This window comes from Rana temporaria, chromosome 9 (genome assembly GCF_905171775.1).
Source record: "Rana temporaria chromosome 9, aRanTem1.1, whole genome shotgun sequence".
Taxonomy (NCBI): Eukaryota; Metazoa; Chordata; class Amphibia; order Anura; family Ranidae; genus Rana; species Rana temporaria.
In genome coordinates this window covers 30,025,731-30,053,292 of record NC_053497.1, presented here as the reverse complement: position 1 = coordinate 30,053,292, position 27,562 = coordinate 30,025,731, and the positions used below count along the sequence as shown (strand labels likewise).

At 47.1% G+C, this 27,562-nt stretch overlaps 1 protein-coding gene across 1 annotated transcript in view; it reads right to left on the bottom strand.

Annotated features, from left to right (window-relative positions):
• The window catches only part of LOC120913235 (complement C4-B-like), a 198,284-nt gene that overhangs the window by 133,457 nt on the left and 37,265 nt on the right, over positions 1-27,562 (bottom strand). The window contains exons 6-11 of the mRNA XM_040323048.1: positions 21,463-21,545; positions 18,753-18,840; positions 15,356-15,461; positions 13,178-13,301; positions 10,755-10,870; positions 4,688-4,843 (exon numbers count right to left, since the gene is read on the bottom strand). Coding sequence (XP_040178982.1) covers positions 4,688-4,843; positions 10,755-10,870; positions 13,178-13,301; positions 15,356-15,461; positions 18,753-18,840; positions 21,463-21,545 — 673 coding nt within the window. The remainder of the gene's footprint in view (positions 1-4,687; positions 4,844-10,754; positions 10,871-13,177; positions 13,302-15,355; positions 15,462-18,752; positions 18,841-21,462; positions 21,546-27,562) is intronic.

The following is a 27,562-nucleotide window of genomic DNA, read 5'->3' as shown; positions in this document are numbered from 1 at the left end:
TCGGTGGATTCACGAGATGGCTACCCTGGCACCTAATGGCCTTAACATCGAGTTTGACCTCAATTGCTTCATCGCAGATTTCTAATTAGGGGCATTTTATATACATTTTTATATTTTTTATCCATATATATATATTTTTTATCAATATATATTTTTATCAATATATTTTTATCATTATATATTGTTATTAATATTTTTTAATAATCTTATGGACTGGGTTTATTATTATAACCTATTGATCAGCTGATCATGTGTTTTTTTTGGTGAAGATTCACCAGTATGCGGGATTTTTATCCCCTTCCATTGTATGTCATGTCTATAGTAATTATTGTAATATTACTATCACCCACTAGGGGGGGTGATTATCTATGCCTTCTTTTATTTATTTTTGAAAGTGGTTGAGTAATATTAGGTGTATTTATTCTTCTCACCACTGGAGGCAGTGACGTGTATAGGCTATTAGTTGTTCATAATGAAGGTTGCATAAATGAATTTTATAATGTATTTTAACATTTAATTTGTTCCAAATGGTCTCGTATATATGTATTTTATTTGCTTGTAAAGATCACATTAAAATGTTGTGGCTAAAGCGCACCAGTCAGCCGGCAATGATGTGAAGGATCCACCCCTCTGCTCTTGCCTCCATTGTCAGCTTGTATAAATAGACTGCTGACATGGTCACATGGCAACCCATGAATAAGTCAAGTGGCTATTGACGATACGCGTGGGGGAGAAGCCGAGTGACGCGATCGACGGTCGAATCCGTCCTTCTGAGGAGATCGTAGCACTGAGCGGCGTTCAATGACTGATTGCAGTTGAGCCTTTTTACCATCGAGGTTCCGTGAGTGCAATCATTGTATTGCAGGGTTCATTTCCCATTTTATTACGTTATTTGCACCATATATCTTTCTTTTCTCCTTATGAGCGGCTGATATCCTGTGTTAATCGGGGAGTCCAGAAGGAAAAGGTTTTATATTTTTTTTTTTTTTTTTTTGCTATAATGACAGCTGCACACCAAAGGACTGTGGATCTCACACCTGTCTCCTATTAGCCTATGTACTGAACTGTGTTTTTTCCATGAACTATTTTTGCTGGTTCTATTTGAATTTTTTCACATTATAGTTTTTGAGTGGTTTTTGTTTATCTTTTGCACATATACCTCCCTGATTTGAGGTGTAGGGGGTTCTTATTTATGTATATGGTGTATATATATATGTATGCAATTTTTTACTTGATTATCAGCGCAACACAATATTTTCTTATTTATTCACTTTGGTTTTGTGCACCTCACGTGTTTGCAGCTTATCTTTAGTATTTTATATGGTTTTAGTAATAGCGCTGTAGTACCTTTTTACATATTTTTTAGGATGAACTCCAAGCACATATAAAAGATACAATTTACTCTTCTGATTTTTTCACTGAAAATTCTGCTCATAAACTGAAGCTATTGAAACTGCACGTAAATGCGTTCTCTGCTGATAGGGGCAAAATGTTATGTCCTCAGGCTGCATTCTCTACAGTTTGAATAATATTCATTAGAATAATAAAAACAGTCTAAATGGGGAAAATACCTAATTTAGGCCAATAGATGGGGCAAAAGAGCATACTTATGTATTATAGTACTCAGCATCATCTAGTGGCCATAATGTGGTATTTCCCCCATTTTCAATAAATAACATCTTTTTATAGATGAATTCAGGGCAGATATAAAAGATACAATTTATTCTTCTAGTTCTTTCACTGAAAATTCTGTTCATAGAGTTAAGTCATTGAAACTGCATGTAAATTCGTTTTGTGCTAATGGGGCACAATGTTATGTTTTATGTTTTCAGGCTACATTCTCTGCAGATCAAATCATATTAATTAAAAAAAGACAGTATAAATGGGGCAAGTATCGAATTTCAGACACTAGATGGCACCAAAGAGCATACATATTTCCTATGATACTTAGCACCATCTAGTGGCCATAATGCACTACTTTCTTTTTCTTTTTTTTAACATCTTTTAAAAGATTAAAGGGGTTGTAAAGGTAAAAAATGTTTCCCCTAAATAGCTTCCTTTACCTTAGTGCAGTCCTCCTTCACTTACCTCATCCTTACATTTTGCTTTTAAATGTCCTTATTTCTTCCTGTTCTTCTGTCTGTAACTCCACACAGTAATGTGAGGATTTCTCCCTGGTGTGGAGTGTCGTGCTCACCCCCTCCCTTGGACTACAGGAGAGTCAGGACGCCCACTAACACACAGCTCCTTTCTCTATCTGCAACGTAGAGAGCGTCCTGACTCTCCTGCTCTCCCCCTCAAGGGAGGGGGAGAGCACGACACTCTACACCAGGGAGAAAGCCTCGCATTACTGTGTGGAGTTACAAACAGAAGAACAGGAAGTGAGGATTTCTCAGAAGAAATAAGGACATTTAAAAGCAAAATGGAAGGATGAGGTAAGTGAAGGAGGACTGCACTAAGGTAAAGGAAGCTATTTAGGGGATTTTTTTTTAACCTTTACAACCCCTTTAACTTTAAGCAGATATAAAAGATACAATTTATTCTTCTTGTTTTTTCACTGAAAATTTTGTTCTAATGGGGCAAAATTTTATGTTTTTAGGCTACATTTTCTACAGATCAAAAAATGTGTTAAAAAAAAAAGACGGTCTAAATGGGGAAAATATCTGATTTCGACCACTAGATGGTGCCAAAGAACATACTTATTTCCTATGATACGCAACACCATCTAAAGGCCATAATGCGGTATTTCTTTTTTTTTTTTTAACATCTTTTAAAAGATTAACGCTAAACAGATATTAAAGATTCAATTTATTCTTCTTGTTTTTTTTACTGAAAATTCTGTTCATAAATGCATGTAAATTCATTCTGTGCAAAACTGAATGGGGCAGATTCACGTAGATCGCCGCAAATTTGTGCGGCCGTAACGTGTCTGATTTACGTTACGCCGCCGCAAGTTTTTCAGGCAAGTGCTTTATTCACAAAGCACTTGCCTGTAAAGTTGCGGCGGCGTAGCGTAAATCACCCGGCGGAATTCAAATTCGGCGGGCAAGGGGCGTGTATCATTTAAATGAAGCGCGTCCCCGCGCCGAACGAACTGCGCATGCGCCGTCCGTAAAATATCCCAGTGTGCATTGCTCCAAATGACGTCGCAAGGACGTCATTGGTTTTGACGTGAACGTAAATGACGTCCAGCCCCATTCACGGATGACTTACGCAAACGACGTAAATTTTTTAATTTTCGACGCGGGAATGACGGCCATACTTAACATCGGCTGCACCTCATAGACCCAGGGGCAACTTTACGCTGGGAAAAGCCTAACGTAAACGTCGTAACTTTACTGCGTCGGCCGCACGTACGTATCTAGCTAATTTGCATACTCGACGCGGAATTCGACGAAATCGCCACCTAGCGGTAAAAAAAAAAATGCAGTTAAGATCCGACGGCGTAAGAGACTTACGCCTGTCGGATCTAATGGATATCTATGTGTAACTGATTCTAAGAATCAGGTGCATAGATACGACGCCGCTACGCAGAGATACGGCGGCGTATCTGGAGATGCGCCGTCGTATCTCTTTTGAGAATCTGGGCCAATGTTCTCAGGCTGCACTCTGCAGATCGAATGACATTGTCTAAATGGGAAAAATACCTAATTTAGCCACTAGATGGCGCACAAGAGCACACCATTTACCTATGATACCTAGCACCATCTAGTGGCCATAATGCTGTATTTCCCCCATTCACACAATTTTTTTTTATTTTTATAAATATATAACATCTTTTTAAAGATTAACTCCAAGCAGATCAAAAAGATACAGGGGTAGATTCACGTACCTTTTGCGGCGGCGTATCTCAAGATACGCCGCCGTAATTTGAAATCCGCGCCCGCGTATCGTTGCGCCGATTCTCAAAGGCAGTTACGCTGAAAAAATAGGCTTCCTCCACCGACGTAACTTGATTGCGGCGGGGTAGAATTGCGTGCAATGTAACTTTGGCCGCTAGGGCCGCTTCCGTTGTTGTCGGCGTAGAATATGCAAATTTTCTAGATACGCCGATTCACAAACGTACGTGCGCCCGGCGTTCGTTTTTTTACGTCGTTTGCGTTAAGTCTTTTTCGGCGTAACGTTGCTCATGCTATTAGGAGGCGCATCCAATGTTAAGTATGGACGTCGTTCCCGCTTCGAAATTTGAATTTTTTACGTCGTTTGCGTAAGTCGTTCGCGAATAGGGCTGGACGTAATTTACGTTCACGTCGAAACCAATACGTCGTTGCGCTGTACTTGGAAGCAATGCACACTGGGATATGTACACGGACGGCGCATCACGTCAGGTCATCATAAATTTACATAAAACACGCCCCCCCTTCCACATTTGAATTACGCGCGCTTACGCCGGCCCCTTTTACGCTACGCCGCTGCAACTTACGGAGCAAGTGCTTTGTGAATACAGCACTTGCTCCTGTAAGTTACGGCGGCGTAGCGTAAATACGATACGCTGTGCCGCCGTATCATTGCGCGGACATACGTGAATCTACCCCACAATTTATTCTAGTTCTTTTACAAAAAATGACATTTGCAGACTAAGCATGTAGAACTATGTATATGTATATATGCCTTCAGCACTGTCCTGCCCGTCCATTGGCTTAGTATCAAGAGAGCTATAGAAGAAATTAGAATTTCTGCTGGTTACCGTAAGGTCCAGGGACTTCTCATTTACGTTGGTGTTGATCTGGAAGGCGGCCTTCCCATCCTCATCCGATATGAAGGAGTTCAGTAGTGTGCTCCCTTTCAGAAGTTTAATTGGGACACCCCTTGCCAGTGTGCCGTCTGTATAAGTTACTTCTACCTGTGTAATCACATAATACAACGCATTGTTAGTCTTCAAGCAAAAGAAAAGCAATCCGAGGAATGGGTTGGGTAATAATTTATGGCTTATGCAACTCACAACTTACCCAAGGTGTGATTTCCATAACCTATACACACGCTACTACCTAGCTACAGTTGAACTGACACTTCTGCCATGACAGTGCATGGACAGGTGGTTGAAACCAAGGGGCCAGATTCACGTAGCCCGGGCGCAACTTAACTTTTCCGATTTAAGTTACACCGCCGCAATTTTTCCAAGTTAGTGCCCGATCCACAAAGCACTTACCTGGAAATTTGCGGCGGTGTATCCTAAATCCGGCCGGCGCAAGGCGGGCCAATTCAAATGGGGCGAGTCCCATTTAAATTAGGCGCGCTCCCGCGCCGGACGTACTACGCATGCTCCCGACGCAAATTTCCCGACGTGCTTTGCGCGAAATTACGATGCGCCGAGGTTTTGTGAATCGCGACGGGTAAAAAAAAGTTGCGTCGGGAAAAAAAGAGTTGCACCGGGAATTTTTTTTTTTTTTTTTTTTAAATTTGACAGCGACGCGGGAAAGACAGGTATACTTTTACATGGTGTACTAACTTTACACTTTGTAAAAGGTACCCTATCTTTGCGACGGCAAACTAACACTTACGGCGACCTAACGAAGGGAAAAAGCTCCGTGGATCTCCGTAAGTGCTAATTTGCATACCCGACACTGGTTTACGACGAGAACTCCCCCCAGCGGCGGCCGCGGTACTGTATCCTAAGATCCGACAGTGTAAAACAATTACACATGTCGGATCTTAGGGATATCTATGCGTAACTGATTCTATGAATCAGCCGCATAGATAGAAACAGAGATACGACGGCGTATCAGCAGATACACCTGCGTATCCCTTTTGTGAATCTGGCCCCAGGTTCTGTCCATTTCTTATACAACTCCTAGAGGCGTATTCATAAAAAAAATCTGCATAGCTGTTTGCCCATTGCAACTGCATGTAAATTCGTTCTGTGCGAACGCGGGAAAATAAAATGTTCTCAGGCTATATTCTCTGCAGATCAAATGTTATTCATGAAAAAAAATTAGCAAAATACCTTATTAGGTCCACTAGATGGCGCTGAGGAGTATATGTATTTCCTATGATACTCAACACCACCCAGTGGCCACAATGTGGTATTTTTCCTATTAGCACTTTTTTTTCCAATGAAGAGCCTGAAAACATAGGGCCAGATTCACAGAAGAAATACGCCGGAGTATCTACTGATACTCCGGCGTATTTTCAAATTTGCCGCTTCGTATCTTAATTTGTGATTCACAAACAAGATACGACGGCTTTTGGCTAAGATCCGACAGGCTTACGGCTTTGTACGCCTTCGGATCTTAGGCTGCAATACTTCGGCCGCCGCTGGGTGGAGTTTGCGTCGTTTTCCAGCGTCGTGTATGCAAATGAGCTTTTACGGCGATCCACGAAGGTTTGCGCGTTCGGTACGTCGTCGCTAATATTTTTTTCCCGTCGCAAAGTTACGGCTGCTTTAACATGGCTTAAAATTAGATCAGCCATGTTAAAGTATGGCCGTCGTTCCCGCGTCGAATTTCAAATTTTTTTTTTTGCGTAAGACGTCCGGGAATACGAAAGTACGTTACGCACGTCGCCGTTCAAAAAAATGACGTCACTTCGCGCAAAGCACGGCGGGAATTTCAAAATGGAGCATGCGCAGTGCGTCCCGCACGGGAGCGCGCCTAATTTAAATGGTACACGCCCCATTTAAAATAGGCGGGCTTGCGCCGGACGCCTTTACGTTACACCGCCGTAAGTTTACACGCAAGTGCTTGGTGAATCAGGCACTTGCGCTGAAAACTTGCGGCGGTGTAACGTACAGACGATACGTTACGCCGCCGGAGTTTTCTGTGAATCTGGCCCATATAATTTTGCCCCAATCACACAGAATGAATCTACATGCAGTTTCGATGGATGAACAACTGTACAAATGTTTTAGAAATCAACCCCCTGGCTGGTGTTCACTTTTAGGAGTGCAGGTCCCCTGGAGACCTTAGAGGCCATGGTGATAAGGTAAGTGTATTATTAACCACTTCCTTACTGGGCATTTAAACCCCCCTACTGCCCAGACCTATGTTCAGCTTTCAGCGCTGATGCACTTTGATTGACAATTGCGCGGTCATACAACGCTGTACCCAAATGACATTTTTATCATTTTTTTCACACAAATAGAGCTTTCTTTTGGTGGTATTTAATCACCGCTGGAGGGCTAAACAAACAAAAAAATTGAAAATTTAGAAAAAAATAATCATGTTCATCGTTTTGCAAACAGGTAATTTTTCTCCTTCATTGATATGCGCTGATGAGGCGGCACTGATAGGCTGCACTGGTGGGCACAGATAAGGCGGCACTGTTAGGCACAGATAAGACGGCACTGATGGGGACAGATAAGGCGGTACTTATGGGCACAGCTAAGGCGGCACTGATGGGCACAGATAAGAGGGCACTGATGGGTGAACAAGCTGAAGTTGAAGTTGATTGGCTACCATGCACAGCTGCACCAGATTTTGCACTCTGCAGTTTTAATAAATCAACCCCAATGTGTGTTTCTTGAATGCCTTTTGCTGCACATTTCAGAAATGCGTGAAGAACGCGCTGCATACGCATGTCGCACTTTCTGAGCCATAATTGTTACTGGCACCCCAAACGCAGTTGGCAGACATGCTACAAATACACCAAAACAGGAGGAGGTGTCTAAGAAGTGGGAAAACCACAAAAAAATATTCATTGAGTAAGATATGGAATCCTGGAGATCCATTTTTCCATAAATCATAATCCATGAACGTTTGCTTTTCGGCTAACATTAGACCCCATATACACATGCTTTATTAATATTGTAGAATCTGGTGCAGCTTTGCACAGAAACCAATCAGCTTCCAGCCCCCCCCCCCCCCCCCCCCCCACCCAATACTTACCTGAGCCTCATCTCTGTCCAGCAATGTCCATGAGTGTCTTGGCTGTCTGAAACTCTCCCTCCTGATTGGCTGAGACACAGCAGCAGCACCATTGGCTCCCGCTGCTGTCCATCAAAGTCAGCTAGCCAATCAGGGGAGCCGGGCTTCAGCTCCTTGTCTGAAAGGACACACGTAACTGCAGCTCGGCTAGGGTGCTCCCATAGCTGTGCGGCACTCAACAGGTGGGAGGGGCCAGGAGCGCCGAAGAGGGACCAGAGAAAAGGAGAATCCGCGCTGCTCTGTGCAAAACCACAGCAGGTATTATTTTTATAGGGAAAAAAAAATACGAGACTTTACAATAACTGTAACCACTTGCCGACCACCGCACGCCTATTTACGTAGACAGAATGGCACGGGCAGGCAGATTGGCGTACAGGTACGTCCATTTGAATCTGCCGCCCAGCAGGTGCGTGCGTGCGTGCATGGGTCCCAGGAACTCGATTTTTCTGGGAATCCTGCAATGGCGGGAAGCAAGAGCAGAACGGGGGAATGCCTTTGTAAACAAGGCATTCCCCTATTCTGCCTAGTGACACTGGCCCGGATTCAGAGAGCAATTGCGCCTGCGTAACCTCCGGCGTTACGAATGCTCCTGATTCAGGAACATCGTAACGCCGACTGCAGCCTAAAATCTGCGTGGCATAAGGCTCTAATGCCACGCAGATTTTAGGCTGCATTATTGCGATGACCGCTAGGGGGCGCTCCCATTGTGATCTGTGTATAGTATGCAAATTGCATACTAACACCGATTCACAATGTTGCGCGGGCCCTGCGTACGAAAGTTACAGAGTTTCCGTACGGCGTCTTTAGCGTAAGGCTGCCCCTTCTAATAGTAGGGGCAGCCAATGCTAAAGTATACCCAATGTTCCCCGCGTCGTGAAATTTGAATTTCACGTCGTTTGCGTAAGTGATTCGTGAATGGCGCTGGACGCCATTCACGTTCACTTTGAAGCAAATGACGTCCTTGCGACGTCATTTGCCGCAATGCACGTCGGGAAAGTTTCCCGACGGAGCATGCGCTCTACGCTCGGCGCGGGAGCGCGCCTAATTTAAATGATTCCCGCCCCCTACGGGATCATTTACATTAGGCGCCCTTACGCAGTGCAAGTTTACACAGCGCCCTCGCAATTTACGGAGCTACTGCTCCGTGAATCGCGGGTAGCGCAGTAAATTTGCGGGGGCGCAGGACAAAAACGCTGCCCTGTGCCTCCGTAAGAAAGGGGCAAATTCTACCTGAATCTGGGCCACTGTCACTGATGACCGTTCCCTGTGATCGGTCATCAGTGAAGTGTCACGTGTGTAGCCAGGCCCACTAACAGTAAGAATCACTTCCTAGGGAACACTTAACCCAGTGACAGGTTTGGTTGAGAGCACAACCAATGTGAAAGTTAGCATCCCTGGCATGCTGGGAATTTTATTGTTTTTTTTTAAACCATTAGCTCATTAGGTTTAGTTCCACTTTAATTCCCTGCATGGCAACAGATTTCCAATCCTTATTCTTTGCCCAGAGTTCATTAGTAGGCCAAATGGGAACGAAAAAGAGAAGTTCATTGGGTTCACCGTTCACATATACTTTACTCTTTAGACACCCCCAAGAAAAAAGAAAAAAAAGGTACCGTATTTTCCGGCGTATAAGATAACTTTTTGGATGAAAAAAAATACATCCAAAGTCGGGGGTCGTCTTATACGCCAGGTACGGTATCTTTGGACGAGATGAGAAGGCATCCGTGATTGGCGGAATACAGAACAGAGGCGCTACTGGGAAAATGTGTGTTCCGCCAATCACAGGACACGCTGAGAAGACGGCGCGGCTTTGAAATCATGGACGCTCGCAGCAGATGGAGACTGTCACCGGCCTGCAAAACGTGAGTGATGGCACAGTGGGGGGGAAAGTGGGGGCAAATGATGGCACTGTGGGGGCAAGAGATGGCACTGTGGGGGCAAGTAATGTGATGGCACTGTGGGGGCAAGTAATGTGATGGCACTGTGGGGCAAGTAATGTGATGGCACTGTGGGGGCAAGTAATGTGATGGCACTGTGGGGGCAAGTAATGTGATGGCACTGTGGGGGCATGTAATGTGATGGCACTGTGGGGGCATGTAATGTGATGGAACTGTGGGGGCAAGTAATGTGATGGCACTGTGGGGGCAAGTAATGTGATGGCACTGTGGGGGCAAGTAATGTGATGGCACTGGGGGGGCATGTAATGTGATGGAACTGTGGGGGCAAGTAATGTGATGGCACTGTGGGGGCAAGTAATGTGATGGCACTGTGGGGGCAAGTAATGTGATGGCACTGTGGGGGCAAGTAATGTGATGGCACTGTGGGGGCAAGTAATGTGATGGCACTGTGGGGGCAAGTAATGTGATGGCACTGTGGGGGCAAGTAATGTGATGGCACTGTGGGGGCATGTAATGTGATGGCACTGTGGGGGCATGTAATGTGATGGCACTGTGGGGGCATGTAATGTGATGGCACTGTGGGGGCATGTAATGTGATGGCACTGTGGGGGCATGTAATGTGATGGCACAGTGGGGTCATGTAATGTGATGGCACTGTGGGGGCAAGTAATGTGATGGCACTGTGGGGGCAAGTAATGTGATGGCACTGTGGGGGCATGTAATGTGATGGCACTGTGGGGGCATGTAATGTAATGGCACAGTGGGGGCAAGTAATGGCACAGTGGGGGCATGTAATGGCATAGTGAGGCTTGAAAAAAGCCTGTTTCTGTCAGCGGTTGTTTCTGTCAGCGGTTCTGGCTCCCCCTCAGCTTCCAGAAAGACTTGTAGGAAGGGGGTAGTCTTATACGGCGAGTATATCCCAAAACCAAACATTTTTCCTGGAAAATTAGGGGGTCGTCTTATACGCCGGAAAATACGGTATGTCATTACTTACCACAATCTGTGTTGGGGTCCCAGGGGTGTAATATTTCTTCGTTTTGGAGAAATCAATGTTATATGGGGAAGTCACAAACTTTACTGAGGTGAGCTCCTTTTCTTCCAGAGTTCCGGCTACAAAAAGAAGAACAAGGGGTTAAACCCCTGTTGCCCAACTAGGGTTGCCACCTTTTCTTCAAGTCAAACCCGAACACTTTAGCGTTGCACAGCAATTTTTTTTATAGTATAAATAATACAAATATTTTGCTACTCAATAACATTCTTAATCATATGAAATTAATAAAAAGAGTCCCCCTTTAACTGCTTGCCGACCAGCCGCCGCAGTTATACGGCGGCAGGTCGGCTCCCCTGCGCGAGAGCCCGTAGCTATACGTCGACTCTCTCGCCGGTCCTGTCAGGGAGAGAAATGCTGATCAGAAGATCAGTCATTTCCCCATGTCAGTCCACCCCCCCTACAGTTAGAACACACCCAGGGAACATACTTAACCCCTTCCCCGCCCCCTAGTGTTAACCCCTTCACTGCCAGTGCCATTTTTATAGTAATCCAATTCATTTTTATAGCACTGATCGCTATAAAAATGCCAATGGTCCCAAAAATGTGTCAAAAGTGTCCGAAGTGTCCGCCATAATGTCGCAGTACCAAAAAAAAAATCGCTGATCGCCGCCATTACTAGTAAAAAAATAATAATTAATAAAAATGACATAAAAATACCCCCTATTTTGTAAACGCTATAACTTTTGCGCAAACCAATCAATAAACGCTTATTGCGATATTTTTTTACGAAAAATAGGTAGAAGAATACGTATCGGCCTAAACTGAGGAAAAAAATGTTTTTTTTTATATATTTTTGGGGATATTTATTATAGCAAAAAGTAAAAAATATTCATTTTTTTTCAAAATTGTCGCTCTATTTTTGTTTATAGCGCAAAAACTAAAAACCGCAGAGGTGATCAAATGCCACCAAAAGAAAGCTCTATTTGTGGGGAAAAAAGAACGCCAATTTTGTTTGGGAGCCACGTCGCACGACCGCGCAATTGTCAGTTAAAGCAACGCAGTGCCGAATCGCAAAAAGTGCTCTGGTCTTTGACCAGCAATATGGTCCGGGGCTTAATAAATCAGAGTCCACAGAGTTCCACTTTTACATCTGAACTCGCAGAGTTTCCTTTCACTTTAAGGGGGGACTCTGCAGACTCTGATGTAAGGGAGAACTCTGGGGACTCTAATAAAAGGGAGAACTCTGATGTAAGTGGGAACACTGGGGTAGATTCAAAGAGCAATTGCGTCTGCGTAACCATAGTTACGCAGCGCAATTGCTTACCTGCGCCGGCGTTACGAATGCTCCTGATTCAGGAACCTCGTTACGCCGACTGCAGCCTAAGAAATGACTGGCATAAGGCTCTTATGCCGTCATATCTTAGGCTGCATTCTTACGTTGACCGCTAGGTGGCGTTCCCGTTGTGGTCAGCGTATAGTATGCAAATTGCATACTAACGCCGATTTACAACCGTACGCGCGCCCTGCGTACGCAGTTTATGTCGTTTGCGTACATCGGGTTTCGCGTAAGACTAATAGCAGGGTCAGCCAATGTTACGTATACCCGTCGTTCCCGCGTCGCGAAGTTCAAATTTTACGTCGTTTGCGTAAGTGAATCGTGAATGGCGCTGGACGCCATTCACGTTCACTTTGAAGCAAATGACGTCCTTGCGACGTCATTTGCCGCAATGCACGTTGGAAAAGTTTCCCGACGGAGCATGCGCACTACGTTTGGCGCGGGAACGCGCCTAATTTAAATGATCCACGCCCCCTACGGGATCATTTAAATTACGCGCCCTTACGCCGGGCATTTTTGAGGAGCGCCCACGCAAATTACGTGGCTACTGCTTCGTGAATGAAGCGTAGCGCAAATAATTTGCGGGGGCGCAGGGCAAAAACGGGACGCTGCGCCTCCGTAAGGAGTGGGCAGCGGTACCTGAATCTACCCCACTGTGGCCTCTGGTGTAAAGGGGAACTCTGATGTAAGGGGTGCTCTGAGAACTCTGATTTACTTTAGTGTAATCACTCAGAGGCAGGAGAGAGAAGGGGGAAAGGGGTAGTCACAAACAGGGATGGATGGTGAGCTCACTCACCCCTTGGCAGTCCGCACCTCTCATCCAGCTGTATCTGAGGCTGCTGGACTTCAAACATCCGACTTTTTTTACCATCCTGCTAGCGCACTTCTCCAGTGTGAAAGCCCTTGGGGCTTTCACCATGGAGAGACAGCAGCGGCTGTTTCAGGTCACTTTGCAGGCGCTATTTTTAGCGTTATAGCGCTTGGAAAGCGGCCCAGTGTAAAAGGGGTCGTAAGGCAGTGAATGCTCATTTTTTTAGGGCAGTTGGGGCTTTGTTAGACATAAGACCAGAGGGCAGTAAAGGGGACTTACAAGCCTTCTCCAATACAGTAGTTGTTATGTAGAATGTGGACCCCACCAAGTTCTCCACTGGCTGAGCAATCTTCTTCAGGATGTCATCTTTGCTTATTTGGATGCTACCTTCTCCGTCCTCCATCTGGAAGAAAGAAACATTGCTGAGGACATCTAACAAACAAACACACGCATGCACGTAATCCTGTGAAATCTTGTCAACTGTGTGGCCCCATAATCTCCTATTCCCGGGGGCCCCATAATCTCCTATTCCCGGGGGCCCCATAATCTCCTATTCCCGGGGGCCCCATAATCTCCTATTGCCCGGGGGCCCCATAATCTCCTATTCCCGGGGGCCCCATAATCTCCTATTCCAGGGGGCCCCATAATCTCCTATTCCCGGGGGCCCCATAATCTCCTATTCCCGGGGGCCCCATAATCTCCTATTCCCGGGAGCCCCATAATCTCCTATTCCCGGGGGCCCCATAATCTCCTATTGCCCGGGGGCCCCATAATCTCCTATTGCCCGGGGGCCCCATAATCTCCTATGCCCGGGGGCCCCATAATCTCCTATTGCCCGGGGGCCCCATGATCTCCTATTGCCCGGGGGCCCCATGATCTCCTATTGCCCGGGGGCCCCATAATCTCCTATTGCCCGGGGGCCCCATAATCTCCTATTGCCCGGGGGCCCCATAATCTCCTATGCCCAGGGGCCCCATAATCTCCTATTGCCCGGGGGCCCCATAATCTCCTATGCCCGGGGGCCCCATAATCTCCTATTGCCCGGGGGCCCCATGATCTCCTATTGCCCGGGGGCCCCATAATCTCCTATTGCCCGGGGGCCCCATAATCTCCTATGCCCGGGGGGGGCCCATAATCTCCTATGCCCGGGGGCCCCATAATCTCCTATGCCCGGGGGGGGCCCATAATCTCCTATGCCCGGGGGGGGGGGCCCATAATCTCCTATTGCCCGGGGACCCCATAATCTCCTATTGCCCGGGTGCCCCATGAGTTGTCAGTCTGCCCCTGCCCTAAAGACATGCTGGTAGGTTAATTGGCTCCTGTCTAGAAAGCATAATATTTTACTGATCATGCCCAAGATGGCTGCCTCACCACCTATCTGCCTCAAAAATTCTGAAAAAAAAAAACATTAATTGCAGCCACTGTACCCATCAAATGCAGCCACTGTGCCCATCAAATACCGCCACTGTGCCCATCAAATGCAGCCACTCTGCCCATGAATTGCAGCCACTCTGCCCATGAATTGCAGCCACTCTGCCATCAAATGCTGCCACTGTGCCATCAAATGCTGCCACTGTGCCATCAAATACCACCACTGTGCCCATCAAATGCGGCCACTGTGCCCATCAAATGCGGCCACTGTGCCCATCAAATGCAGCCACTGTGCCCATCAAATGCAGCCACTCTGCCCATGAATTGCAGCCACTCTGCCCATCAAATGCTGCCACTGTGCCATCAAATACCACCACTGTGCCCATCAAATGCGGCCACTGTGCCCATCAAATGCGGCCACTGTGCCCATCAAATGCAGCCACTCTGCCCATCAAATGCAGCCACTGTGCCATCAAATGCTGCCACTGTGCCATTAAATACCACCACTGTGCCCATCAAAAGTTAACACCGCCTGGTCGCTGTCTGCCCAGCACTTACCCTATCTCGGTGGGGCAGCGGGCGGCGAGCTGTGTCCTCAATGCGTTTCCTCCTCTCTTCCTGATAGGTGTCCAATCACAGTCCCTGACGTTTTAGCCATTCAGGTGACGGGTAACACACCCACGCTTCCTGATTGGCGAAGAGGCAGTTCAGTGTTAGAAAAGCGAATATTCATTCGCTTTTCTGACACACCTAGGTGAACCGTGAGCGCAATAATCTGCGCTTGCAGTTTATCTTTTTTGAAGCCTATTAGAGCCTATGGATCTAATCAGGTGTTTCAGAAATACCCCCTGCCGCTGTAATTCAGGCGCCCGGAGTCCGAAAAGGGGCTGGACGCCTAAATAGGTGGTGGGGGCCATGGATAGATTCATGCAATCCATTATTCATATAGGGGAGTGGCTGGAGAGAGGGGGCGGCGCCAGTGTGCGCCCTTAATGGACTCACCGCCACTGTCTGGAAATCTTCACTTCCTGAAAAGTTGTATACTATAAAAACATTGGTAATGACAGGAGAAGAGAGTCTTCTTACCTTGACTTGCTGTTCCAGGCCTTGTAACATCGTCTTCCTCCCAGTTTGGTCTATTATTCCGACACGCACATGGACTACGCCATTTACTGCTTCTCCATACACAAATCTAAACCAATCACAAAAGAGCAATCACTAAATGATTCCAATCAGCATCACTTCACCTAATTCACTAAGCCAAGTAAAACGATATGAGGCAAAGGGAAATTTCACTTACTTTAGTAAAGGAGGTGAAGCCGCGCAGACAATCATCTAATCATATATGAGAAATAATCTTGCTTTTTAAAAAAAAATCCCTGCACGTGATTGGGTATTGTGTGCAAAGTGAAATAAGGTGCTTAATTTGCGTAGCGGAGGAGGGAAGGGGTGGATAGGAGGGAGTTTAAAGTTCAGGGTGAGAATTTGCTTTACAGTATACAGTTGAACTTCGGATTACGAGCATAATCCGTTCCAGTATGCTCGTAATCCAAAGTACTCGCATATCAAAGCGAGTTTTCCCATTGAAGTCAATGGAAACCAAAATAATTTGTTACGCATTGACCTCAATGGGATGCAATACCGAATGCGGCCAGAGGTGGGGGGGGCAGAGAGCGCCAAAAATGGCTGAAAAGGCCTGAGGACACTTCGGCTCGTTTCCTGCGCCCCCGTACCTCAGGCCAAATGAGGTACTGCAGGCCAATGTTCGGCTTTTCTCGACTCCTGCGCCCCCGTACCTCAGGCCAAATGAGGTACTGCAGGCCAATGTTCGGCTTTTCTCGGCTCCTGCGCCTCCGTACCTCAGACCAAATGAGGTACTGCAGGCCAATGTTCGGCTTTTTTTTGGCTCCTGCGCCCCCGTACCTCAGGCCAAATGAGGTACTGCAGGCCTATTTTCGGCTCTGCTTGGCTTCTGCGCCCCCGTACCTCAGGCCAAATGAGGTACTGCAGGCCATTGTTCGGCTTTTCTTGGCTTCTGCGCCCCGTACCTCAGGCCAAATGAGGTACTGCAGGCCTATTTTCGGCTCTGCTTGGCTTCTGCGCCCCGTACCTCAGGCCAAATGAGGTACTGCAGGCCTATTTTCGGCTCTGCTTGGCTTCTGCGCCCCGTACCTCAGGCCAAATGAGGTACTGCAGGCCTATTTTTGGCTCTGCTCGGCTTCTGCGCCACCATACCTCAGGCCAAATGAGGTACAGCATGCCTATTTAGCTTGATTTCTGCTCGTCTTGCGAGTCAACACTTGCAAACCGAGTCAGAATTTGAAAAAAAGTTGCTCGCAAATCAAAACGCACTCAAACCAAGTTACTCTTAGGCCCCTTTCACACTGAGGAGTTTTAGCGCTAAAAATAGCACCTAAATACCGCCTGAAATACTCCTGCACTGCATTCTCAATGTAAAAGCCCGAGGGGCTTTCACACTGAAGTGATGCTCTGGCAGGAGAAAAAAAAATCTCCTGCAAGCAGCATCTTTGGAGCGGTGAGATACCGGTGTGTATACCGCTCCTCCGCATTGAAAGCAATGGGACACCGCGGTAATACCGCCAGCAATGCACCTCTGCAGAGGCGCATTGCGGGTGGTATTAACCCTTTTTCGGCCACTAGCGGGGGTTAATACCGCACTGCTAGCAGCCGAATTCTGCGGCAATTCTGACGGTATATCGCCGCTAATTTTAGCGCCGCTATACCACCACCGCACGTCCTGCCCCAGTGTGAAAGGGGCCTAAAACCGAGGTTCCACTATATGTGAATTCTCCCCTTATAAAACAATCCATTCAATTTAAAATAGAAATGAAAGGTAAAACATTTGTGTATACATATAAAAAAACATTATAAATACTTATTTTTTTTTTCCTTTTACGTAAATGATCACATACCCTCTGTTCTCAACTGCATCAGTTACTCATAGAGCTGGGGAAGTAGAAACAGCAGTCCACTAGTCTTCTCAATGAATGGCTGTGCAGGGAGCATGTTAGCAGATGTCTAATCATTGGAGTTCCCGACACAGCCAGAAACCTGACCACTCTGTGCTCTCGTGCCTAGTGTGGTCAGTTTTTAATAGGAAAGCAGAGGGACTGGCCATAACACCAGGGATTTTTTGACACAGGATAATTTTTCATACAAGCATATGGTACAGCAGGCACATATCAGGAGTATGAAATGTTGGGTTTGCATATTCTTTAACCACTTAACCCCCGGACCATATTGCTGCCCAAAGACCAGAGCACTTTTTGCGATTCAGCACTGCGACGCTTTAACTGACAATTGCGCGGTCGTGCGACGTGGCTCCCAAAAATTGGCGTCTTTTTTTCCCCACAAATAGAGCTTTCTTTTGGTGGTATTTGATCACCTCTGCGTTTTTTAGTTTTTGCGCTATAAACAAAAATAGAACGACAATTTTGAAAAATAAAAATTTTACTTTTTGCTTGAATAAATATCCCCCAAAAATATATAAAAAAAAATTTTTCTTCCTCATTTTAGGCAGATACGTATTCTTCTATATATTTTTCGTAAAAAAAAGCTTAATTGAACAAGCTGAAGTTAGAAGCTGATTGGCTACCATGCACAGCTGCACCAGATCTTACACTCTCTGGCCCAGATTCACATACGGCGGCGTTACATTGAGCGGGCGTATCGTATCGTATTTACGCTATGCCGCCGCAACTTAGAGAGGCAAGTGCTGTATTCACAAAGCACTTGCGTCCTAAGTTACGGCGGCGTAGCGTAAATGTCCCGGCGTAAGCGCGCGTAATTCAAATTGTGAAGAGGTGGGGGTGTTTTATGTAAATAAAGCATGACCCCACATAAATGACGTTTTGAATGAACGGCGCATGCGCCGTCCATGGACGTATCCCAGTGCGCATGCGTCGGATAGAATGCCTAAGATACGTCGAACACTGCCTACGACGTGAACGTAACTTACGCACAGCCCTATTCGCGTACGACTTACGTAAACGACGTAGAAAGATACGCCTGTTCCGACGTCCATACCTTGCATGGGCTGCGCCACCTAGAGACCAGCTTTATCTTTACGCTGGCGTATGTCTTACGTAAATGGCGTAACTATTTGCGACGGGTGTACGTACGTTTGTGAATTGGCGCATCTTGCTCATTTACATATTCGACGCGGAAATCAACGGAAGCGCCACCTAGCGGCCAGCGTAAATATGCACCCCAAGATACGACGGCGTAGGAGACTTACGCCGCTCGTATCTTGGCCAAATCTATGCGTAACTGATTCTATGAATCAGGCGCATAGATACGACGGCGGCCATTCGGACTTACGACGGTGTATCTGGAGATACGCCGTCGTAAGTCTTTGAGAATCTGGCCCTCTAGTTTTATAAAATCAGCCCCAATGTAACATTTTTTTATTACGTTATATTGCTCTTATTAGCACACTAACACAAATGAACACATCGATTACCTGGCCTCCACTTTGATTCTAAATTGCGCTTTATTTATCTGGAAATACGGGAGTTCAGGTACGATCTTCACTTCAAAATTTGGAAGAACTGGCAAAGCAGATGTAAATAAATAAAAAAAAAGTGTAAAGTGGTACTAAAGTCTTAAAGTAAAGTATTAACAAATACTTAAGGACAAATAAATATACTCAAGTAGTATTAACCTCCCTGGCGGTATGATTATTTCAGATTTTAGGTGCTGAAAGCGGTACAATTATTTTGCAAGGAAATTTGGCGTTTTATACTGTAGGCCTGTAATTTTTAGAAATAACTCACTTAAATCTGACCAAACAAGAGTCTTGTAGGCATCCCGGGTATGACATTTTTTTAAAAACAAAATTATAAATTATAATATAATAAATAATTATAAATAATTATAACAAATAATAATATAATTATAATAAAAATTATTCAATAATGTAATCAACTCAAAATCACTGAAATTTCCTCAGTTGCAGAATTGTCGCTGTCATTATTTTTTTTTTTTATGACGAATTTCCCCACAAATATCGCTCAATTCTGCAAGTGATTATAATTTATTATCGCTGTTTTCTAGCTGATCTAAAACCATTTTTGACATAAAGGGACACTTTTGGTTGCTATGGACAATCTCCAGTTTCCAGGCAGAAAGAAACGTTTTTATTATATAAAAGAACATGTAGGGCACTGGGCAGACCACTAGGGACAAGGGGGGGTGTATTTTTTACACACAATACTGTAATCTATAAGATTACAGCATACTGTATGTAATGTGTTTATTTACTTTTTTTTTTTTGGCGCCGATCTCCGCCCCTGTGCGTCGTAACGTCGCAGGGAACGAAGCTCGGCGGCACACAGGCACTGTGAATCGAGCGAGGAGACGCCGCTCACTCACACAGCGCGGCGGCATCCCAGGATCCAGGGACAAGGTAAGTAACTTATATCAGGGAACAGACGATCAGTGACAGCGCCACAATGAAGAACGGGGAAGGTGTGTTTACACACACCTCTTCCCGTTCTTCAGCTCCTGTGACCAATCGCGGGACACCGGCGGCGATCTAGTCCGCGGGTCCCACGGCCGTGGTCATGGAGCTTCGGACCCACGGCTGGGCACTTAAAGGGGACATACAGGTACGTGCCTGTGCCCAGCCGTGCCATTCTGCCGACGTAAATGTGCAGGAAGCGGTCAAATAAATTGAATAAATTTAGCAATCACTTTGCAAGTGCACTGGAATTATTCCTCATCTAAGTGCACCAAATACTAAATACAAAAGTTAAAGGAACCGATACAATGTACATGTACTTCTAGGCAATAATTCATTGATACATTGGGGTTGGTTTACTAAACTTGGAGAGTGCAAAATCTGGTGCAGCTCTGCATAGGAACCAATCAGCTTCCAGTTTTTATTGTCAAAGTTTAACCACTTCAGCCCCGGACCATTTGGCTGGCCAAAGACCTGGCCACTTTTTGCGATTCGGCACTGCGTCGCTTTAACTGACAATTGCGCGGTCGTGCGACGTGGCTCCCAAACAAAATTGATGTCCTTTTTTTGCCACAAATAGAGCTTTCTTTTGGTGGTATTTGATCACCTCTGCGGTTTTTATTTTTTACACTATAAGCGACAATTTGGAAAAAAATTCTATAGTTTTTACTTTTTGCTATAATAAATATGCCCCAAAAATGTATAAACACATTTTTTTTCCTCAGTTTAGGCCGACACTTATTCTTCTACATATTTTTGGTAAAAAAAGTCGCAATAAGCGTTTGATCGGTTTGCGCAAAAGTTAAAGCGTCTACAAAATAGGGGATAGAATTATGGCATTTTTATTTATTTTATTTTTTTTACTAGTAATGGCGGCGATCAGCGATTTTTATCGTGACTGCGACATTATGGCGGACGCATCGGACACATTTCTGGGGCCATTGTCATTTTTACAGCGATCGGTGCTATAAAAATGTACTGATTGCTGTGAAAATGACACTGGCAGGGAAGGAGTAAACCACCAGGTGGCGCTGAAGGGGTTAAGTGTTCCCTAGGGAGTAGGGGGGATGGGCTGTGTGTGACAGGACACTGATCACCACTTCCGATTACAGGAAGCTGTGATCACTGTCATTGTCACTAGGAAGACTGGGGAAATGCTTGTTTACATCAGCATCTCCCCGTTCTTCCTCACCGTGACACAATTCCGCGGTCAGAGTCACGGAGCTCGCGGCGGGCGTGCGCGCGAGTGCACAATGCCGGCTTCTTAAAGGGGACGTATATATATAAAGAGAAGAAATACCGCGCTAAGGCACTAAAAAATACCTAACTAAGCTGCAACACAACAGTGTCATACAAACACAATACAAGTAAGGAAAAAAGGAACGTTGCGCTAATAACGTATATATATGTCCTTCGCCTATCCGTGCCATGCTGCAGACGTATATCTGCGTGCGGCGGAGCGGCAAGCGGTTAATTGAACAAGCTGAAGTTAGAAGCTGATTGGCTCCCATGAAGAGCTGCACCAGATTCTGAGTGCTCCAGTTTTAGTAAATCTCCCCCCATTGTAATTAGTTTTGCATTATACTTTGTGTTTTTGCTTTATAATATATATATTATATATATATATATATATATATATATATATATATATATATATATATATATATATATATTATCCTCAATGCATGTTGCTGTGTCTGTCTGATCTTACCATATTTTTTCACTTCAAATTCTGTGGTGAAGTTTGATTCTGGAGCGGAGGCAAAATACGCCGATATTCGCCACACTCCCGTTCTGAGAGAGAAAAACATAAAAATGACAGTTGTATTCAAACCAAAAAGTAAAATGAATATTGCAGCTTACCAGTTCTTAGATGAGGTGGCTGCATTTGTTTTCTCTTTTCGTTTAACTTTACCTGGGGATCCAGCCAGTAAGTCTTATTTTTCAATTTCTTTTAACAGAACAAGCTTTCCATCAAAATTTGCAGTTCAAGGGTTGAGGGGTGCTTACAACAATCAGCTTTTATTCATTTATGTTAAACATTGAGGGCCAGATTCACAGCGGAGATACGACGGAGTATCTCTCAGAGTATCTATGCGACTGATTCATAGAATCAGTTACGCATAGATATCCCTAAGATCCGACAGGTGTAATTGTTTTACACTGTCGGATCTTAGGATGCAGTACCGCGGCCGCCGCTGGGGGGAGTTCGCGTCGTAAACCAGCGTCGGGTATGCAAATTAGGAGTTACGGCGATTCACAACGGATTTTCGCGTTCGCTACGTCGCCGCTAGTCTAGTTTCCCGTCGCAAAGTTAGTCGTCGTTTTTGGTGCCTTATCTTTACACAGCAATCGTATTGCTGTATAAAGTATGGCCGTCGTTCCCGCGTCGAAATTTAAACATTCACGTCGTTTGCGTAAGCCGTCCGGGAATATGGAATTACGCTACGCGTGTCGCCGCTCGAAAAAATTACGTCACTTTGCGCAAAGCACAGTGGGAGTTACGAAACGGAGCATGCGCAGTAGGTCCGGCGAGGGAGCACGCCTAATTTAAATGGCACACGCCCATTTAAATTACGCGGGCTTATGCCGGAGGCCGCCGGCGTAGTTTTCATCGCAAGTGCTTTGTGAATCAGGCACTTGCGATGAAAACTTGCGGCGGTGTAACGTATCTATGATACGTTACGCCGCCGCACTTCTACCTGAATCTGGCCCTTAGGCTCCATGCACACTGAAGCTCATAAACGGCCGTTGTCGGGTGTTTTTTTTTTAACAGCCCATAAACTCCCCTCTATGTTATCCTAGGTGTCTGTGCACACGTGGAAGGTTTTGGACGTTTATCAGCAATGGAGTTTATGGGCTGTTTTCTGAACACCCTAAAATCGCGTTTAGGAGATATTTTTCTGACCACAAAAAAAACACCAGTATGCCGCCCAGGACCACCAGGAATGGGCATCCACACTGGACCACGAGGTATGTCTCCTAGACCACCAGGGAAATGCCAATATGAGCCAAGGCAGCTGCCAATCAATGCCCACCCAAAATCCCTGCCAGTGCCACCAGGGATAAACATCAGTGCCACATATCAGTGCCGCATGTCAGTGCCCATCAGTGCCATGTATCAATGCCCAGCGGTCTTTTTTTATTTGTATAGCAAAAAATAAAAACCGCAGAGGTGATCAAATACCACCAAAAGAACGCTCTGTTTGTGTACAGTGTAGCATGACCGCGCAATTGTCATTTAAACCGCACAGAAAGCTGAAAATTGGCTTGGGCAGGAAGGGGGTGTAAGTGCCTGGTATTGAAGTGGTTAAAAAAATATATATTATTTTTTTTCTAATGGATCAAACACGTCAAAAAAATGCTGGTGGGGGGGGGCGTGGTCTGGACATGGCCGTGTGAAGACGCAGCTTCTAGGAGCTCCCGGCCCAGACCGTCCCTTACCGGCTCTAACAGAGTAAAAATCGGCATGCAATCTGCCAAAAGGCGCAGGGGGAAAGCAGGATCCAGACTGACCCGATCCGGGGTGGCTACGGGCGAGATTCAGCAGTATTTTAAGCTGAACCATTGTGCTTCTCCTGGAGCCCAAGCAACTGCACCGCGAAGGCTCGCCACGTGGAGATCCTGAGGAGGCCCCGGACTGCAGCGAGTGGGCTGCAGCCCTGAACACCCCACCATCCCCGATCTGCTTGCCGGACCAGTCTAAAACACCCGCTTTGGAGATGGCCTCACCTGCGCAGCACCTAGACGGAGCTCAGCTGGAACCGGACATCCGAACCCTGCTGCAGGCGCTCCCCACGAGATCGGACATCGAGGCCCTCATACTCCGCCTGGAAGAGACGCATCGGAGAGACATCCAGGAGGTGAGGGCTGATGTCTCCACCCTAGCGGACAGGGTGACCACGGGGGAATCCTCCTTTGCGCGCCTGGAGACCAGGGTCTCGGAGTTGGAGAGAACCAGTGATCAACACCGGGAAACGGCCATCGCGCTCCAGCTACACCTCGAGGAGATCGAGGACCGGAACAGGCGCAACAATTTGCGGATCCGGGGAGTCCCGGAATCAGTGGGAGCAGAAGAATTGGACCAAGCGGTGCAGACCTTATTTAGGACAGTGCTGGAGGATCCGCTGGGGGTCGTGGAGGTGGACAGAGCACACAGGACTTTGGGTCCCAGGTCAGAGGATCCGGAGAGGCCCAGAGATGTAGTATGCAGACTGCTCCGCTACAAACAGAAGGAGGACATTCTCCGCAGAGCCTGGGACCAGGGCGAAGTACCTCTGGAGGAGGCTCTAATCAAAATCCGACCTGACTTGTCTGGAGCAACCCTGAAGAGACGGGCGATGCTGAGGCCTATCCTGGAGCTGGCGAGATGAAGCGGCTGCACGTACAGATGGAGGTACCCACTGGCGGTGACATTCAGGAAGGAGGGCAAGGCCTTTACACTACAGACCCGGGCGGACCTGCCAGCGCTCTTCCGCTTTTTGGAGGAGGAACAGTTCCCGATACCAGACTGGCTACAGCTGCTTCCGCGACCGACAGGGAGATCCGGACCGTCCAACTACCGCATCCCGGCTCAGCCGCGACAACAGAGAGGATGGAGAAGACGCAGAGCCCCATCAGGAGGAGAGCGCCGTGAGTAGGCCCTGGGCCACACAGAAATGAGCTCTGTTCTGTCTCCCTCTGCCGCCCCATAGTTGCTTTTGCCCAGTTGACGATTGTGCCATTGACGTGGACCCTGCCCCGCTCCTCCTTGTCCCCCCCCCCTGGCTAGTGATGTTCATCTGCAAACTGTTTGTTCTCGGCCGAGATGGGGGGGGGGGGTTACCTTTATTGGGGTGAAATCCTGGTGGGAATGTTAGGGGGGTATTCTCTACGGCCTCCCGCCCTCTCCCCACGGCCCCGTGATACCACCCAGCAGCCATGTGAACTTCACCTTTCAATTAGCACTTGCCTTCTATGCCCTGCTGCTGGGGGATGGTCCTATAGCTTTACCCTGACGGGGTCCGGGACGAGGAGCCCCCAGGCCATGTATCCCTGAGGACTTACCCACAGTACTGCGGAGATGGCTGCCCCCCCCTCCCCCTGATGTACAACATCTCCCCACATGACTTGGGGGGGATGGTGGATTTTGACCCTAAGGCGTGATAGGGCGGAGAACTTTGGGGGTATCCTCGCTGATTCCTCCCTCCTGGCAGCATGGGGATCGGTCCTTTGGACATGGAGGGGAACCCTTGTAGGATAGATGACTGCTTGTGGAGCTGCCGACCTCATTGGCCCTTCTGCGGAGGAACCACAGGGCTCAGGTCATGGTACATTAGAACGGTGATAAGGTCGGGCTCTTTTGCTGTTTTTCTAGCTGGGGGGCGGATGGGGGGATATGAGCTCACTGTGATACCATCAATTGCGCGCCTGCCAATATTAACGAGGTGAGGGAGAGAGGGACCGAGATAATGATGTATACACCTGCTTGATTCTTGTATTGCTCCCCCTCCTTTCACGACTGACCACTTCCGGTTGAAGTGCTCGGGATGCTCGTGGAATGATGGCTGGCACTGCCTACACTATTTGCACTGTTTGCACCACTTGGAAGTTAGATCATATGTTATTGTTCATTGCTTATGTCCGATGTACTGAATATGCAGATTAGCTATATACACTAAAAATGCCGTATTTTATCCTATCTATCTAGATAGCCGGTGGGGGATGGGAGGATCGGGAGTCTCTCTTCCCGGCTCTGTACAACTCGTTACCCACTTAGGACTGCGCTCGAATACCAGTGCTGCACTGGTGAGCGTTACAGCTAAAGTTAGCTTAACTAGCTCTCTATCTCGGCCGCACACACTAGTGCAGGCCTCCTACTCTCACTCTAGCTCTGCTGGGTTCTCTTACCCAAACTCTCAACCTCTTCTCTGCCCCTCTTCTCCCCACCCCCTCCCCCCCTCCCCCCCACCCCCAACATCTGAAAACATGGACGCGCTTACTATAATCTCGTTAAATGCGAAGGGACTGAATACTCCGGAGAAGCGAAGAATGCTGCTTCATGACATGAAACGTCTGAATGCAGACATTGTGATGCTCCAAGAAACGCACTTTAGAGACAACAGTGTGCCCGTACTAAAAAATAGATTCTATCCCACAGTCTACCACGCTGCGTATGCCAAGGCGAAATCCCGAGGCGTCTCCATTCTGATTTCCGCAAGAGTGCCATGGTCAGCCGCGGAGACTGAGTTCGATTCTGAAGGCCGCCACCTTTTCCTGAGGGGGATGATAGGTACGGAACGGGTTACTTTGGCAAACCTGTACGCCCCGAACACCCACCAGGATAGATGGCTAAAACGCACACTAGACCGACTTACACACTTTACGACTGGACAGCTTATTGTGGGTGGGGACCTGAACACAGCCCTGACACCCTCAGAGGACACCTCCGCAGGGGTTTCCTCGCTCTCGAGGGAGGAACACCGACGCATCTCCACATCGTTACACTCCTCACAACTCATAGACGTGTGGCGACTATTCCACCCAGGGGAAAGGGACTACACGTTCTTTTCCAGGCCACATAAATCGTACTCACGGATCGACTACTTCTTAATCCCCCACAAGCACTTACACGCGGTCAAAAACACCACTATTGAGTCAATAACGTGGTCTGATCATGCCCCGATCTTGCTGACGTACGCAGTCTCGGAAACTCATGGAGCACAGAGACGACCCTGGAGACTGAATGACAGTCTGTTGCATGACGCGGACGTTATGGCTGACGTGGTTCGGGAGATCGGACATTATTTTCAAACAAATAGCACGGAGGATAGCGATCCTGCCATAGTATGGGAGGCACATAAAGCTGTGGTTCGCGGGATACTGATCAAACATGGGGCTAGACTGAAACGACAAAGGACAGAACAACTGACGTCCCTCCTTCAAAAGCTGCAGGGACTAGAGGTAAGGCACAAACAAACCCCCTCGGCGGAACTAGGTTCGGAACTCGATGTAGTGCGCAGGCAGGTCACGGACCTGCTGCACTACAAAGCCAAAGCGGCCCTGCAGATTTGCAGGAGGAGAGTGTATGAATCTGGGAATAAGTGCGGGAAGATGCTGGCACGAGCACTCCGTGAGCAAACCCTGGCGTCGTACATACCGCACGTCACCTCCACCGGGGGACATAAAAAGACATTACCCCACCAGATATCTCAGGAGTTCAGATCCTTCTACCAGATGCTGTATAACCTACCCCAACGACCTTCTGACACCGACAGGACGGCAGACTACTTAACGTCTTCTCGCATGCCAACTTTATCGACCGAGGCGAAGCAGCTGTTGGAAGAGCCGATTACCCTATCGGAACTCCAACTGGCGTTGAAGACCGCCAAGGCAGGGAAGGCCCCGGGCCCGGACGGTCTCTCTGTGCCTTACTACAGGACCCTCCTTCCTGCTCTTGGAGAGCGAATGGTATCCCTATTTAACTACCTCAGCATGGGTAAGACATTCCACGACTCCACACTTTTGGCACACATAGCAGTAATCCCCAAAGACGGGAAAGACCCGAGCCAATGTGCAAGCTACCGTCCGATCTCCCTACTAAACGCAGATCTAAAACTTTTCACTAAAGTCATCGCCACGAGATTGCAACAACACCTCCCTGGCCTGATTCATCTGGACCAAGTGGGATTCGTCCCGACGCGGGAGGCCAGGGACAACACGATTAAGGTCCTTAACTTGTTACATGTCGCCAACACCACGAAGATGCCTTGCGTCTTCGTGAACACAGATGCCGAGAAGGCATTCGATCGGGTGGACTGGCAGTTCATGTT